General features: G+C 46.8%; 1 protein-coding gene across 1 annotated transcript in view; it reads left to right on the top strand.

Annotated features, from left to right (window-relative positions):
• ISL2 (ISL LIM homeobox 2) overlaps positions 1–13104 on the top strand; it is a 15916-nt gene extending 2812 nt beyond the window's left edge. The window contains 5 exon segments of the mRNA XM_087972475.1: positions 782–993; positions 996–1058; positions 6230–6519; positions 10419–10586; positions 12839–13104. Coding sequence (XP_087828601.1) covers positions 782–993; positions 996–1058; positions 6230–6519; positions 10419–10586; positions 12839–12955 — 850 coding nt within the window. The 3' untranslated portion in view covers positions 12956–13104.
• The last annotated feature ends 1193 nt before the right edge of the window (positions 13105–14297 follow it).

Here is a 14297-nt window from a genome sequence, read left to right as displayed (position 1 = left end):
GCACAAACACACGCGCATAAATACCAACTCGCCTTCTACATACAAGGGGGGAGGGAAGGGGGCCCCCACACGTCCTGGCACACCCACTCCTCCCCCCACCCCCCCGCAGGCCTGTCGGGGAAATCCTTGCACAGGCTTCATGCACACCCGTTTCAGTGGGAAATCCTTGCACACCTGTGCACAAATCCTGAGGCGGAGAAGGGGAGGCGTGTATTTTATTCGGACATGAATCCCCGAGGGATTCATTCTTTCCAGGGAGTTGGAGGGAAGGAGTCTGGCGTTGGCTTCTTCTTTCACCCCTGGCCAAAAGTCGCGTTTGTCCTCCCCGTTTCGCTCCCGCCCCAGTTTCGCCTCCAAATCCCGCCAGCAGCAGCAGCTCCAATTCTTGTGCGGATGAAAAGTAAACCAGGGTGGGAGTAATATTCATATTATTATTATTAATAATAATAATAAATATTAATTCCTTCCTTCCTAATAAATAACTAATAATAATTGCCTGTTAGCGATAGGGAGCGGGTTCTTGATTCCCTTGTTTATTGAGCTGTTATTAGCAGATAACAGATAATTGGAAGGAGTTGGAAGGGACCTTGTAGGTCATCTAGTCCAACCCGTCCCCTGCCCAAGCGAAACATTCGTCCCTTAGGGGTTCGTGGGGGCTTCGCTCTCGGCCCGCGAAGAGCTTCCAGGAGCCGCTGCGCCTCGGACGGGCCGGGCCCGGCAGCGCTTGACCGCCGCCCTCCCTCCCTCCTTCCCCCCCTCCTTCCCGCCGCTGGCTCCGCAGGCTCTTCGGCATCAAGTGCGCCAAGTGCGCGGGCGGCTTCAGCAGCAGCGACCTGGTCATGCGCGCCCGCGACCACGTCTACCACCTGGAGTGCTTCCGATGCTCCGTCTGCAGCCGGCAGCTCCTGCCCGGGGACGAGTTCTCGCTGCGCGACCACGAGCTGCTCTGCCGCGCCGACCACAGCCTCCTGCTCGACGGCACCGGCTCGGCCGAGAGCCCCCGCGCAGCCCCGGACACCTGCAGGGCTCCAGGCCGGGACACCTCCAGCAGCTCCCAGGTAAGGCTCCAGCCCGGCCGCCCTTCCAAAGGCAGCCCCCTCCCCAAATCTCATTCAGTTCGCAGCAGTTTTTCCTTCCTTCCTTCCTTCCTTCCTTCCTTCCTTCCTTCCTTCCTTCCTTCCTTCCTTCCTTCCTTCCTTCCTTCCTTCCTTCCTCCTCTTTTCCTCTTCCTCCTTCCTTCCTTCCCTCTTCTCTCCCCTTTTTCCTCCCTCCCTCCCTCCTTCCTTCCTTCCTTCCCTCCCTCTTCTCTCCTCTTTTTCCTCCCTTCCTCCTTCCTTCCTTCCCTCCCTCTTCTCTCCCCTTTTCCTCCCTCCTTCCTTCCTTCCTTCCTTCCCTCCCTCTTCTCTCCCCTTTTCCTCCCTCCCTTCTTCCTCCTTCCCTCCCTCCCTTCTCTCTCTCTCTCTCTCTCTCTCTCTCTCACCCACATCTTTATTCTTCTCCCTTCCCAAATCCCTCCCTTCCTTTCCCTGCCGTTTTCTGCTTCATCCTCCCTCCAGCCCTGTCTGCATCCACAACTCCACATCTTTTCCCAGGGACTTGGTTTTGTTTTTCTCTCTCCCCCACTCATTCTGTTGAGTCTTTTTCAACGCTTCTGGGGGGATCAATCATAGTTTGGCTGCTCTCACTGGTTAGGGCAGTTTCAAGGTGCTCTGAGTTGGAAAATAAAACACCATTTCAAAAGCTATTTCAAAGCTTAGCAGGAAGAGAGGAAATCACCAGGGTGTTTTTTTTTTTTAAATTTTAAGCTCATGTTAGGGGCAGCCTTTCCAATAAGCACCTTCCAGCTGTGCTGCATCACTAGCTCCCACCATTCCTAACCCAGATGCTGGCCCTGGGTTCAAGGAAAGGGGGGGAAAGATTGGCATGTGGGGCAGAAGAGGACAGAAGGCCTGGCTAACCCCTTTGCCTGTTCGTAGCTAGTCAGAAAGTCCTGATTTTTGAAACTCCGACCCCAGGGAAATCCCCTAGACACCACCCCCACTCCCTCTTTCCCCAAAATCTGATTCTTCCCCCCCCCCCACACCCTCCTTCTCTAAAATATAAAAGAAAAATAAAGGGGGGGGGGGTTGTAAAACAGATAAAACTCACCAAGAGGTGCAGCAATGAACTCCAATTACCTCCCTTATCGAGTGAATAGAAAATAGATCCTCCTCATGTCAAAAATAACTGGGGCAGGCAGGGGGTGTTTGGTAGATCCCTGGCTTAGCCTCAAATGTCGGTTTTGGGGCTGAAATCTCCCAATTGCCTCCAAACAAAAGAATTCTGGAAACTTCCAGGTTTCTCCACTCACTAAGAAGACGATCCTAAATAAAACTAGTGTGGATCCTCCTTCAATCTGCTCTGGCACGTTTTGTCTTTTCCCCAAGCCCAAATCCGCCTGGGCCAAACCAGCCCAAATACCACTCTGGTGCAGTCCAATTGCTGCCTCTCACCTGCACACACCTTTTACCTGTTTGCATTTAGCGGCTTTCTTGTTGCTTCTGAGTCCCCCCACATGTACATTGATGATGTTGGAAAGCCAGGATGGCCAAAACGGGGGAAAAAAATCTTGAAATCGTTGGGAAGTGATGAGGCAAAGAAGGAAATGAGAAAATAAAAAGAGGGGGGGGAAGAATGGGAGAGAAAGAGAAAAAATTAAAAGAGAGAAGGGAGGGAAAAGGGAGGGAAAGGGGAAAAAAAAGGAAAGACGTGGAAAGAGGAGAAAGGAAAAGAGGGGAAGCAAAGCCAGGGAAGGGAAGAAAGGAAAGGGGAAAAGAAGGGAAGGAAAGGAAAAAAGGGAAGAAAAGGAAAGGAAAAAGAAGGGAAGGGGAAAAAATGCCAAAGGAAATGCCACCTTTCCTGTTTCTCCTAACCTCAAAAGATCCGTTTGCCCGGGAATAGATTCCGCCTCCTTCTAAGGACCTCCTTTCCTTCCCTGGAGAAATTTACACCCCCACCCACCGCAGGCCTAAAACCCCCCTAGGGTTTCCTCGGAAGGAAGCTCCCCACTTTCCCAGCGTTTGCAGCCCGGGTTCCCCTCGGCCCTGCAGGCTGCAGCCTTCCGCCCTTCCCCCCTCAATGAAGCCCACCCAATTGAAAGCAGCTTCCCACCAGGTAAACCTGGCTGAAGCCGGATCCAACCCGCTTCTTTTCTGAATTGAAATTCGGGTGGGCCACGAAGCCGTTGTTGAGGATTATTATTATTATTATTATTATTATTATTATTATTATTATTATTATTATTATTATTATTATTATTATTATTATTATTATTATTATTATTATTATTATTATTATTATTATTATTATTATTATTATTATTATTATTATTATTATTATTATTATTATTATTATTGATGATGATGTTGATGTTGATATTATTATTATTATTATTATTATTAAGCGTGTTCGCAGAATGCAGAGCAGAGTGCGTGCCACCTTGGCAAATCCGTGTTAAACGCGGGCGGCCTTAATTCGGCCTCGAGAAGGATCGAGGGGCGATTGGAGCCTTATGAAAAAAAACACACACAAACCTGCGAGGGGGTAATTGAGAAACGATCGTTGGAAAGAACCCGGTGCGGTTTTAAGGGGAGGAATTGGGGTTGGGGGGGAACAACCGGGGTCTCCTCCGTCTCGAAATGGGTCGTTGCGCTGCCGCGGCGCGTTGCGCGAACTCGAATTCGCCTCTTTTTTTTTTAATGACAGCCCCTCTGCGGGCTTTGGATCCGTTTTGGATCCGTTCGAGGGGAGGAAAAAAAAAGAGATTTTTTTTAAAATCACGCACACTAACTTTCCTCGTGGACAAAGCGTGTCTACGCGCGTGTGATAGTTACACACATGCCCGCGCTCACGATTGTAAGTTACGGCGATTTTTTTACGGGTAATTTAAAAAGAAAATTAAGCAGAAATCTCTTTCCCCCCCCACCCCCGTTTTCTTTCAAAAACGCTCAGGCGTTAAAACTGGTTCTTTTCCCCTTCGCTCCTCGCAGTCCGGTCGCTATTGATCCTTCCTTGATGGACATTTTAAATCAGTTGGCGCTGATTCTTTGAAAACGGACCGAAATAGAAGAGGAGGCTGTTCTGGATTCCGTCCGCCGCAGGGCCCTTTTGCGGGGCTCCTGACTTTGAAACCAGGCGTTGGGAATTGTATGGAAGTTAGCCATGAAATAAAATCATAACATGAAATGTCAGAAGGATTGAAACGGGATAATAATAATAATAATAATAATAATAATAATAATAATAATAATAATAATAATAATAATAATAATAATAATAATAATAATAATAATAAAAACGTGGGAAGTATTCAACTAGTGATTTGTGAAACCCAGCAGAATTATCTCGTTTGCTGTGCACACTGTCATTTTTTGTGTCAAATAATAATAATAATAATAGCAAGTATAATCATCATAAACCACCCGTAAATCTCTCTTCCAGATAGGGACGGAGAATTAATCCCAAGGAAAATGAAATTTCTTTGCGTGGGGATTTAAACCACACGGCCTTTCAACCTACCCGCCCCACCCCCTTGCCTTTTGGGGTCCGACCTGGGCCGTGGGACCATCCCGAGGCCGGTAATATGTCAGCATCCCCGCTTAGCTCCGTGGCTCCGTTCACGCAGCCGGTTGGACTCGGGTTTACGCAGGGAACGCCGGCATGTCCGTTTGCACGTCAAAAGTTGAACAGCCCCGGTCAGTTTTCCTGGGGGAGGGGGGTAGATTTATTTTTGGGGGTGGGGAGGGAATTTAGAATGGGGGGGTGTTTCCAATTCTGCAGGTCCCAAAAGAAGAAAGTAAACTTTTCCTTTCTTTGGGGGAAAAGGGAAAGTTTATTTTCACTTTTACTGTAGGTGCATTTTTATTGCACTGGGAAAACAATCAAGATTCATCGAATTCACTTTTTCGGACTCCTCTCTCTGAGCTTCAGCTTTCTTTCTTTCTTTCTTTCTTTCTTTCTTTCTTTCTTTCTTTCTTTCTTTCTTTCTTTCTTTCTTTCTTTCCTTCTTTCCTTCTTTCCTTCTTTCCTTCTTTGTCTTTCTTTCTTTCTTTCTTTCTCTCTTTCTTTGTCTTTCTGTCTTTCTGTCTTTCTTTCTTTGTCTTTCTGTCTTTTTGTCTTTCTTTATTTCTTCCTTCCTTCCCTTTCTTTCTTTCTTCTTTTTCTTTCTTTCTTTCTCTTTCTTTCTTTGTCTTTCTGTCTTTCTGTCTGTTTTTCTTTCTTTCTTTTTTCTTTCTCCTTTCCTTTCTTCTTCCTTCCTTCCTTCCTTCCTTCCTTCCTTCCTTCCTTCCTTCCTTCCTTCCTTCCTTCCTTCCTTCCTTCCTCTCTCTCTCTCTCTCTCTCTTCTTTCTTTCTTTCTCTCTTTCTTTCTTTCTTTCTTTCTTTCTTTCTTTCTTTCTTTCTTTCTTTCTTTCTTCTTTCTTGGAGGCAATTTAAAAGTTTCTCCCGTCTCATTCTCATGCGCGAATCGTAGGCTTTCCGAGGGCTTCCCCAGCTGTGCTGCTCAGCCACCCCTCCTCCGTATTTCGAATAAAATGGGCCCTATTTTCCGTGCCCCGTTTTTTTAGGACAAGCTGCTGCCCCCCCCCCCCTCCATGGAGACAGGAAAACTGTGTCCGTTTCCGTTTCATTGCCCAGTAAAGAGGAGAAACCCTTCCAAACATAAGAAGGTGTTTTTGTTTTATCGTTTGATTTATACGCCGCTTTTTATCTCACTGTCAAGCGACCCTGGGCGATTTTATGGCGCATTTAACGACCACTTCATTTATGATTAGGCTCCGGGTCACGTTCGCAAAAGCAAGGGGGGATTAAAGGCCGAGAGGCCCACCCTGCAAACCGTCTTCAGCGGGAGAGGCGCCTTCAGTGGCTTTGGACCTGGTGGCCTACCTCGCAGGGTGGTCGTCGGGGAAAGAAGGGGAGGGGTCCTCCCGCCGCCTTGGCCTCCAGAGGAAAAAAGGGGGGTTACTATCCTGGCCCGCAGATTGATACGGGGATAGAACATATTCTCTCCCCCCCCCAAAAAAGAAAGAGAAATCTGGGGTGGGAGGGGTTCCCTTCTGCGGGGGGGGGGAGTGGAGGGGGTGGGGGGTTTCTGCGCCCCTCTTTCTAAGGCTCCGCCTCGCCCTCTCTCCCCGCCTCCTTTTTCACGCCGGCCTGGATCTCTCTCCCCCCCGCCCCCTCCTTCTCTCCGCAGACGCGGTGCCCGGCCGGCAGCCTTCCCTGCGTTCTCACGTGCACAAGCAGGCGGAGAAAACGACGCGGGTGCGGACGGTGCTGAACGAGAAGCAGCTTCACACGCTGCGCACCTGCTACGCCGCCAACCCGCGGCCGGACGCGCTGATGAAGGAGCAGCTGGTGGAGATGACCGGGCTGAGCCCGCGTGTCATCCGCGTCTGGTTCCAGAACAAGCGCTGCAAAGACAAGAAGAAGTCCATCCTCATGAAACAGCTGCAGCAGCAGCAGCAGCAGCACAGCGACAAGGCAGTAAGTGGGTCAGCCGGGCCCGACCGGGCTGAGCCGAGCCGAGTCGGGCCAAAGCGCCTCTCCCGCTCTCCTGTCTCCCAGCTTGCATTGGTGGGAGTGAAAGGGCCCCAGCCCAGAAGCGAGTCAGCCCCCTGAATCCGGTGGGTTCCTCCCTCCCAGACTCTTGGGACTACAATTCCCATCATGCCAGTGGCATCTCCCAGACTCTCAGAACTACAATTCCCACCATGCTGGAGGATTCCCCCTTCCAAGCTCTCAGAACTACAATTCCCATAATGCAGGAGGATTTCCCCCTCCCAGACTCTTAGCACTACAATTCCCATAATGCAGGAGGATTTCTCCCCCTCCCAGACTCTTAGCACTACAATTCCCATAATGCTGAAGGGTTCCCATCTCCCAGGGGCTCTCAGAACTACAATCCCCATAATGCAGGAGGATTTCTCCTTCCCAGCACTACAATTCCCATTATGCTGGAGGCTTCCCCAGACTCTCAGGACTACATTTCCCACAATGCCAGCCGGATCCCCTCTCCCAAACAAAATTCCCATGATGCCAGTAGGTTTTTCTCTCTCTCTTTCAGACTCTCAGGACTACAATTCCCATACACTCTGGGGGGAGGGGCGGAATCGTGGCTCTCTTTCTCTCCCTCAAGGCAGCTCTTTTCTTGCCTCTTCCCCTTCTAATCTTTTTGGGAGTCCTGGTTTTTTTGGGATGGGGGGAGGACTTCAATGTTCCCTTCCATGAAGGGAATTTCAAGTGGCAGGAAGGTTCCTCTGGCATCAACTTGTGTTTCGTCAGAGAGAGGAGGGGAGATTAAACTCAGTCCCAAATCCATTCTCCCATCATCCACTGCCTTCCTTTGTCATTGGGAAGATCTAAACCAGGGGTGTCCAACCTTGGCAACTTTAAGACTTGTGGACTTCAACTCCCAGAATTCCTCAGCCAGCAAAGCTGGCTGAGGAATCTGGGAGTTGAAGTCCACAAGTCTTAAAGTTGCCAAGGTTGGACACCCTGATCTAAACAGAGAGGAATGGCAGCATTCACACGAGATGCTAAAGGGGGTTTAGGAAATAGCCCCTCCTTTTTTTCCCAACAAGGGTAATTTTGACTTGTGGACTTCAACTCCCAGAATTCCTCAGCCACAGAGCCTGAATGGACCCCAGGTTTTGGTATTGTGGGGGGGGGAATGGATTTGAGGGGGGTCTTCAAGAGAGTAAGGGAAGCAAGGTGATGGGGATTTGGGTTTGGGAGAAAGCTGGCCATCCAAATTCAACCATTTGGAAGGAGAGGAAGGAGCACTGCATACATCCCAACCTCGAGTTATTTATAAAAATAAAAGATCAAATCTAATAAACGAGCAAATAAATAAATTGGAGCAAAGGGCCATTTTTGCAAGCAGTGTGAGACAATTAACCAGGGCTGGGGAGGGAACATTCTCAGGATCGGGGCTTCCTTGGATCTCAATTCCCTGGGGGGGCAACCAGTGATCTGGAGTAAACCCCATAGATTGGAGGCCGGGTCAGGATTCCAAAGTCCTAAGACCTTCGTAGTCCAGATAGGGTAGGTTGCCCCATTGAGTCCAATGCAAGGGACTTCTAGTGCAGACACCTAGCAAACCTTCTTCTGTTCAGGGTGCAAATCTACTCAGGTGCCAAAAGTAGGCGCAGCTCCTCTTTGGCCTGCACCTAGCATTGAACCGCAAACAGTTCTCCGCCATTAGGTTCTTAAGCACAGCAATAATATCTATTTTTATTCGGGCCATCCGCCAGGTGATATTTAAGCAATATTGATTTCTTTCCCTCCTGGGTTCAGGATCAATACTGCCTCATGTAGAAGATCTTTGCACGAGTCAATATGTCTGCAGGAAGATCAGGATGGCAATAATAATTATAACAATAACGGTTGTAATGATTTATCGAACTTATTTCTAAAAACATCCACCCCAAAGCAGCTGCGATGTCTTCTTTATATTTATCTCATCTACAGAAAAGCAGAGGGATTGTTTCAAATAAGCCTGATTTTGGGGGGACTGTTTTTGAAGCAAGCCAAACTTTAATGTTTGGTTATTGTTTTTTTTTTTTTTTTAAAAAAGGACTTCTACCCCACCGTCCAAAAAAACATGGATAGTTTAGCTGTGGTTTTGTTTGCTGTTTTTCCATAGTGTTCCCTTCTGCTAAAAGTTATTTGATCTCTGCTGTAAATTCTGCAGAAGACGTCTCAGGCTGCCTTCCAGATGTTCTGAACTGCTTTGCTGAAAACCATCACGCCTGGGCCAGATGGGGAGGGGGGAAAAAGGGGGTTGGGGAGGCGAAAGCAGAAGGTGGGACTGGCTCATGGCGGGATGAGGGGGTTTCTACTCTTCCTCATTTATCAGAATCAAATTACTGGGATTGATTCCGTAAATCAAAGGATTGGATGGACTCCCTCTCGTGTCGATGGCTGATGGAGCAGCTGGCTGGTAGCTGGGGGTGGGAAAAAGTCTTCCGGCATCTTAAAAATGAATTCCAACCCTTCCCAGGAGGAGTCAGAAAAGGCAAGATGGCGACTTGCAGAGTCAGAGCTCTGACCCTTTTTTGTGGGGGGGGGGGGTGTTTGGCTTTTAGTTTTGACGTATTTGGGATTTTTACTTCTTCCTGTTTGGAAATGATATCGAGAGGGGCTCCAGTTTTGTGAGGAAGGAAAGATGGATGATAGATAGATAGATAAACAAATAGATAGATAGATATAGAGATAGATGGATGGATGGATGGATGGATGGATAGATAGATAGATAGATAGATAGATAGATAGATAGATAGATAGATAGATAGATAGATAGAGATATATAGATAGATGATAGATGATAGATAAATGATAGATAGGTAGATAGGTAGGTAGATAGATAGATAGATAGATAGATAGATAGATAGATAGATATAGACAGACAGACAGACAGACAGACAGACAGACAGAGTAGATAGATATGGATGGATGGAGATAGATAGGTAGGTAGGTAGGTAGGTAGGTAGATAGGTAGATAGGTAGATAGATAGATAGATAGATATAGATAGATAGATAGATAGATAGATAGATAGATAGATAGATAGATAGATAGATAGATAGATAGACAGACAGAGTAGGTAGATATGGATGGATGGATGGAGATAGATAGATAGATAGATGGATGGATGGATAGATAGGTAGGTAGGTAGATAGGGATGGATAGATGGATAGACAGACAGACAGACATTGGTATTTAGCTTATTCAGTATGTGAGGGTGTTTTTTTTATTCCACCCCTCAAACAATTTTCCCGATCCCCAAACTACCTGATCATTAAAAACAAGAGATGATTCTTTCTCCATAGGGATGCTGTTCACCACTTTTATGTATTTTTGCATACCTAAAGAACTGGAGAGATCCTTAGAAGAAAAATATCTCTCTCTTTTCTTTCTTAATCAACCTCCCTCATTGGCCAATCGCTTCTAGATCCTTAGGGCTATCATGTCAAGTGTTCTCAGCATCAAGTTGCCAGTTAACCCTGCCCCTCCCCCCATACAGATGTGGATTGCAATAGGTGGCCAAGGGTGATTTTTAAAAATCTCCCCTTTTCTGGTAGGACATGTCCCTATTCTCTACAGCTACGGTGGGACATTCATGGTTAATTCCACAGCTGAGATGTTGAGTTTAGGTGATAGTGAGGAGAAAGCTGGTTTAATTTCTGATTTGGGTCAAGAGCCCCCAAATGCCATCCTCCATGCCCCCCTCCCCCATCGCTTTCCCCGATATGCCATCCAGGTCCAACGAAACCTGAAAACAAATTGCAGAGAATGTGGGATCCTTGTTGACCTGGGCAGATTCGTCTGCATTCTGGCTGACCTTTTCTTCTCCAACTTTTCTCTCCTCCGGTCTCCCCCCAAGAGCCTGCAGGGTTTAACTGGCACCCCCTTGGTTGCTGGCAGCCCCATTCGCCACGACAGTGCCATGCAAGGCAGCGCGGTAGAGGTGCAGACGTACCAGCCGCCCTGGAAAGCTCTCAGCAATTTTGCTCTGCAGAGTGACTTGGATCAACCTGCTTTCCAGCAACTGGTAAGAGCCTGAGAAGAACCCACCCCATAACTGGAGGGCGGTGGGTGGCAGGGAGAGGTGCCTTTTGTTGCATTGCTACCTTAATCACCCCACTCATCCCTAGGGCTGGCTCCCTATCTCTGGTCACCTCCCTGGATTCTGCCTTAAGAAAAGTGGAGAATAAATGGAAGGATCCTGCCCTTCCCTCCATCGCTTCTATCTCTCTCCTCTCTTCCCCCTCCCCAAAAAATCCCAAGGCTGTGCATTTGAAATATGGAGCCCAGCCCTGGGAAGGATATTCCCCCCACACACACACACTTCTTCAATTGTGTGTTTGGGAAGACAAAAACAATCGTAAAATTAGGTCTTGCGAAATGATCTTGAGTGCAACATATTTGTCAAAAGGTTGGCCGCATAAGGAAAGACAGAGAGAGAGAGTGAGTTGGCCTTGCTTTGGGTGTGGGTGTGGATGAGAAAAACAGAGAAAGGAAAAAAAAAAAGCCCAGCTATTAAATTGGGGGGGTGATAGTGCTTAAAAAATATTTTAATAACTTGGTTGTGGTATGTGTGACGTTGGGGGGAAAAAAAAGTGCCCAGGATTGTTGACGATGGTGTAATGGCACACCTGACACAAAGGAAGCTGTCAGCAACAAATATCCTTTTGCAAAATATGCATCCAAGGCCCCTAGTGCAAAGGCATGTGTCTCACAAATCAGAACAGAACATCCTAAATTGCACAGAATGGGGCAACCAGGAACCCTTTGGGGTGACCTTGAAAATAATAAGGCTCTCTTGGGGGCCAACGAGCCCTGAAATGTGGATGCTTGGCCTCTGACATCTTTAACAATTGCAAGGCGTACGCACCAGAAATGCAAGGTTTTGTTAAAGACCAACGTCTGAGAACATGCCAGGTCTCCCTTTGGCTAAGACTAGGATTCGTTTCAAGGAGCAGAATTTGGAATTTTGTTAGGCGAAGGAGAAACAGGATCCCACTACTAGGCCACACAGCTGGCTTAGCCTAACCTGTACTTCTGGGTCTCCATCTCTGAAGTTCCCTTCCCAGATCATGAGAAGATGGCTTGGCTTCCAGCGTGGACTTTGGCGTGTGTGTGTGTGTGTGTGTGTGTGTGTGAGAGAGAGAGAGAGAGAGAGAGAGAGAGAGAGAGAGAGAGAGAGAGAGAGAGAGAGAGAGACACACACAGAGAGAGAGACAGAGAGAGAGAGACAGAGACAGAGAGAGAGAAAGAGAGAGAGAGAGAGAGAACGAGAGCGCCTCCTGGATAGATGTTGCACGAAGTGATAAGTTATGATTTGGTGTTGTCTTGGGCGAGCCCAAAAGATGGATTAATCCCTTAAGGGGGCCAAGCCTGTGGGTTTGGATGCAGCTTCGGTCCAGCTGCCAGAATTGACATCTGAATTGGCTGCAAAAGATGGTTCTCTCCCAACGTGCCGGATTTCAGATGCAGCCATGATTAGATTCAGTTTTGGGAAGTGCTTTCCAATTTTCTCCCTTTATTAAGCAAAAAAACCGCTTATCAGAAAATCTTATCAACATCCAGGGGCCGATGGTAGTAGGTCCCTTCCTTCAGCACCGTCACTAGTTCGAATGGTCGCTCAAGGAACGGTTGTAACCCGAGAACTAGAAAAGGGATTTATAAAAGCAACATCCCTGAATGATCTTTAGGCCGTTTCAACATATCACGGTTGATAATTTCATTGGTTTTCCTCTTAAATGAGAATACTTTGGGAGACTGTTAAATATATTTTAGTGCATGGGGCCTTAAGTCAGTTTAATTGTCTCTGTTGGGGTGGATCATGGGTTTGTGTGTTGTTACCCAAAGAAAAACCACCTTTATCTAATCTGGGGCAATTTACCCAGGTTTAAGGAATCTTCCTACGGGTTAATCTTCCTATGGGTTAAGTCCAGCCACAAAGAGGGAGGATTTATCATGGTGAGAAAGAAAATAAGTTGCCAGAATACGGATGCAAAGCTTTAGCCCAGGAGCGTCCAACCTTGGCGTCTTTAAGACTTGCGGATTTCCAACTCCCAGAATTCCCCAGCCAGACCCTCAAAAACACAAGCCCTTGAATGTGGATCATGTGACCGATCATTTTTTTAATGCCATTGTAACTTCAAACTAAAATAGAGTATCTTCTGTTTGAAGACCCCTGATTTTTACCCATTGAGATTGTCCAGAGGTGAACCCCATTTTTCTAACTTCTCTCTCCCTATCTTGTTCCTTTAAAAAAAAAAAAAAAAAATTCCTCCACAGCTCTCTATTTCTGAATCTGGCTCCTTAGGCAACTCTTCGGGCAGCGATGTCACCTCACTATCGTCCCAGCTCCCCGATACCCCCAACAGCATGGTTCCTAGTCCAGTGGAGACGTGAGGGGGAGGTCTTTGGAACGCCTGATCCTCAAGGATTGTCTGCATGCTTTTTTTTTTTTTTGCTTCTTGCATGAGAACTTGAACACTAAGCCAACACGAAGTGTTAAATTATTCTCTTTATTTAAAAACCCGGCTCCATCTCGACTTCTGTCGGTCGGTTGGTAGGTGGCTGGAACTCTTCCAGGGTTCATTCCTCTGACTTTGCCAAACAGAGAGAGGGAAAAAGGAGCGAAAACTTCCCAGGAATTCTGGTGTCCTCCACCCCTTCCTCAAATACTTCTGGATTTTACTCGAAGGAGATTCGGATGCCGTTCTTGTCCGTTTTGGAAGATGGCTTTTTCCATTTTCCGGTTTCCAGTTTCCTCAACGGAAGGAATCAACTCAACGTGGAACGGTGTAGAAGAGCCATCCAAACGGATCCAGGCGTCCCTTGCCTTCATCTCAACCAGTGCTGGATGCCCAAACGCCAACTCTCTTGTGGCTTCCTTCTTCCCTGGAAAAAGCTGGAATTTTTTTCCCCTCCGTTTCTTTGGTGATCCTAAAATAGATTCTTTTTTTCTTTCTTTCTTTCTTTCTTTCTTTCTTTCTTTCTTTCTTTCTTTCTTTCTTTCTTTTTTCTTTCTTTCTTTCTTTCTTTCTTTCTTTCTTTCTTTCTTTCTTTCTTTCCTTTCTTTCTCTTTTTCTCTCTCTTTCTTCTCTCTCTCTCTCTTTCTTTTTTTCTTTCTTTTTCTTTCTTTCTTTCTTTTTCTCTCTTTCTTTCTTTCTTTCTTTCTTTCTCTCTCTCTTTCTTCTCTTTTTTTCTCTCTCTCTCTTTCTTTCTTTCTCTTCTCTCTCTCTCTCTCTCTCTTTCTTCCTTCCTTCCTTCCTTTCTTTCTTTCTCACTGTCTTCCTCTCCTCCTGAGCCCGCATGATGGCTGGAAAAAATTCCAGGACTTATATGTGTCTGATCCAAATCAACACCCCCCCTTCCTCCCCATTGCCAGTGTTAAATTATCTTATGGATGGAAGGTGTGTGGTTCTTTCTCAGCCTTTGCAGACCAAAGTAAGTTATTGTTATTTATTATTGCACAACAACGGCGGCATTGAGAATTTGACCCGAATAATAAAAGAACAAATACAGGATGACAAATCGCTCCGATCCTTGTGTTCTACTACTTGGCCTTCGGAAAAATTAAGTAAGCTGCAATTCCTCGGAAGAACTCGACTGCAGCTTTCCAAGTCTCTTTGAACAGTGGGTGCCAAATTGCAAAGTTTAATTTGATAGTCATTCCGTTTGGTAGTAAAAGTTTAATCTGGCTTCTGGTGCTTTTGCGCAAATGGGCATGGGATATTTTTTAGTAGCA

This window comes from Notechis scutatus, chromosome 11, assembly GCF_049901735.1.
Source record: "Notechis scutatus isolate UNSWTSFEM ecotype Mainland chromosome 11, rNotScu1.2, whole genome shotgun sequence".
NCBI lineage: Eukaryota > Metazoa > Chordata > Lepidosauria > Squamata > Elapidae > Notechis > Notechis scutatus.
Note: the sequence above shows the minus strand (reverse complement) of the source record. Positions and strands in the feature narration are given on the sequence as shown.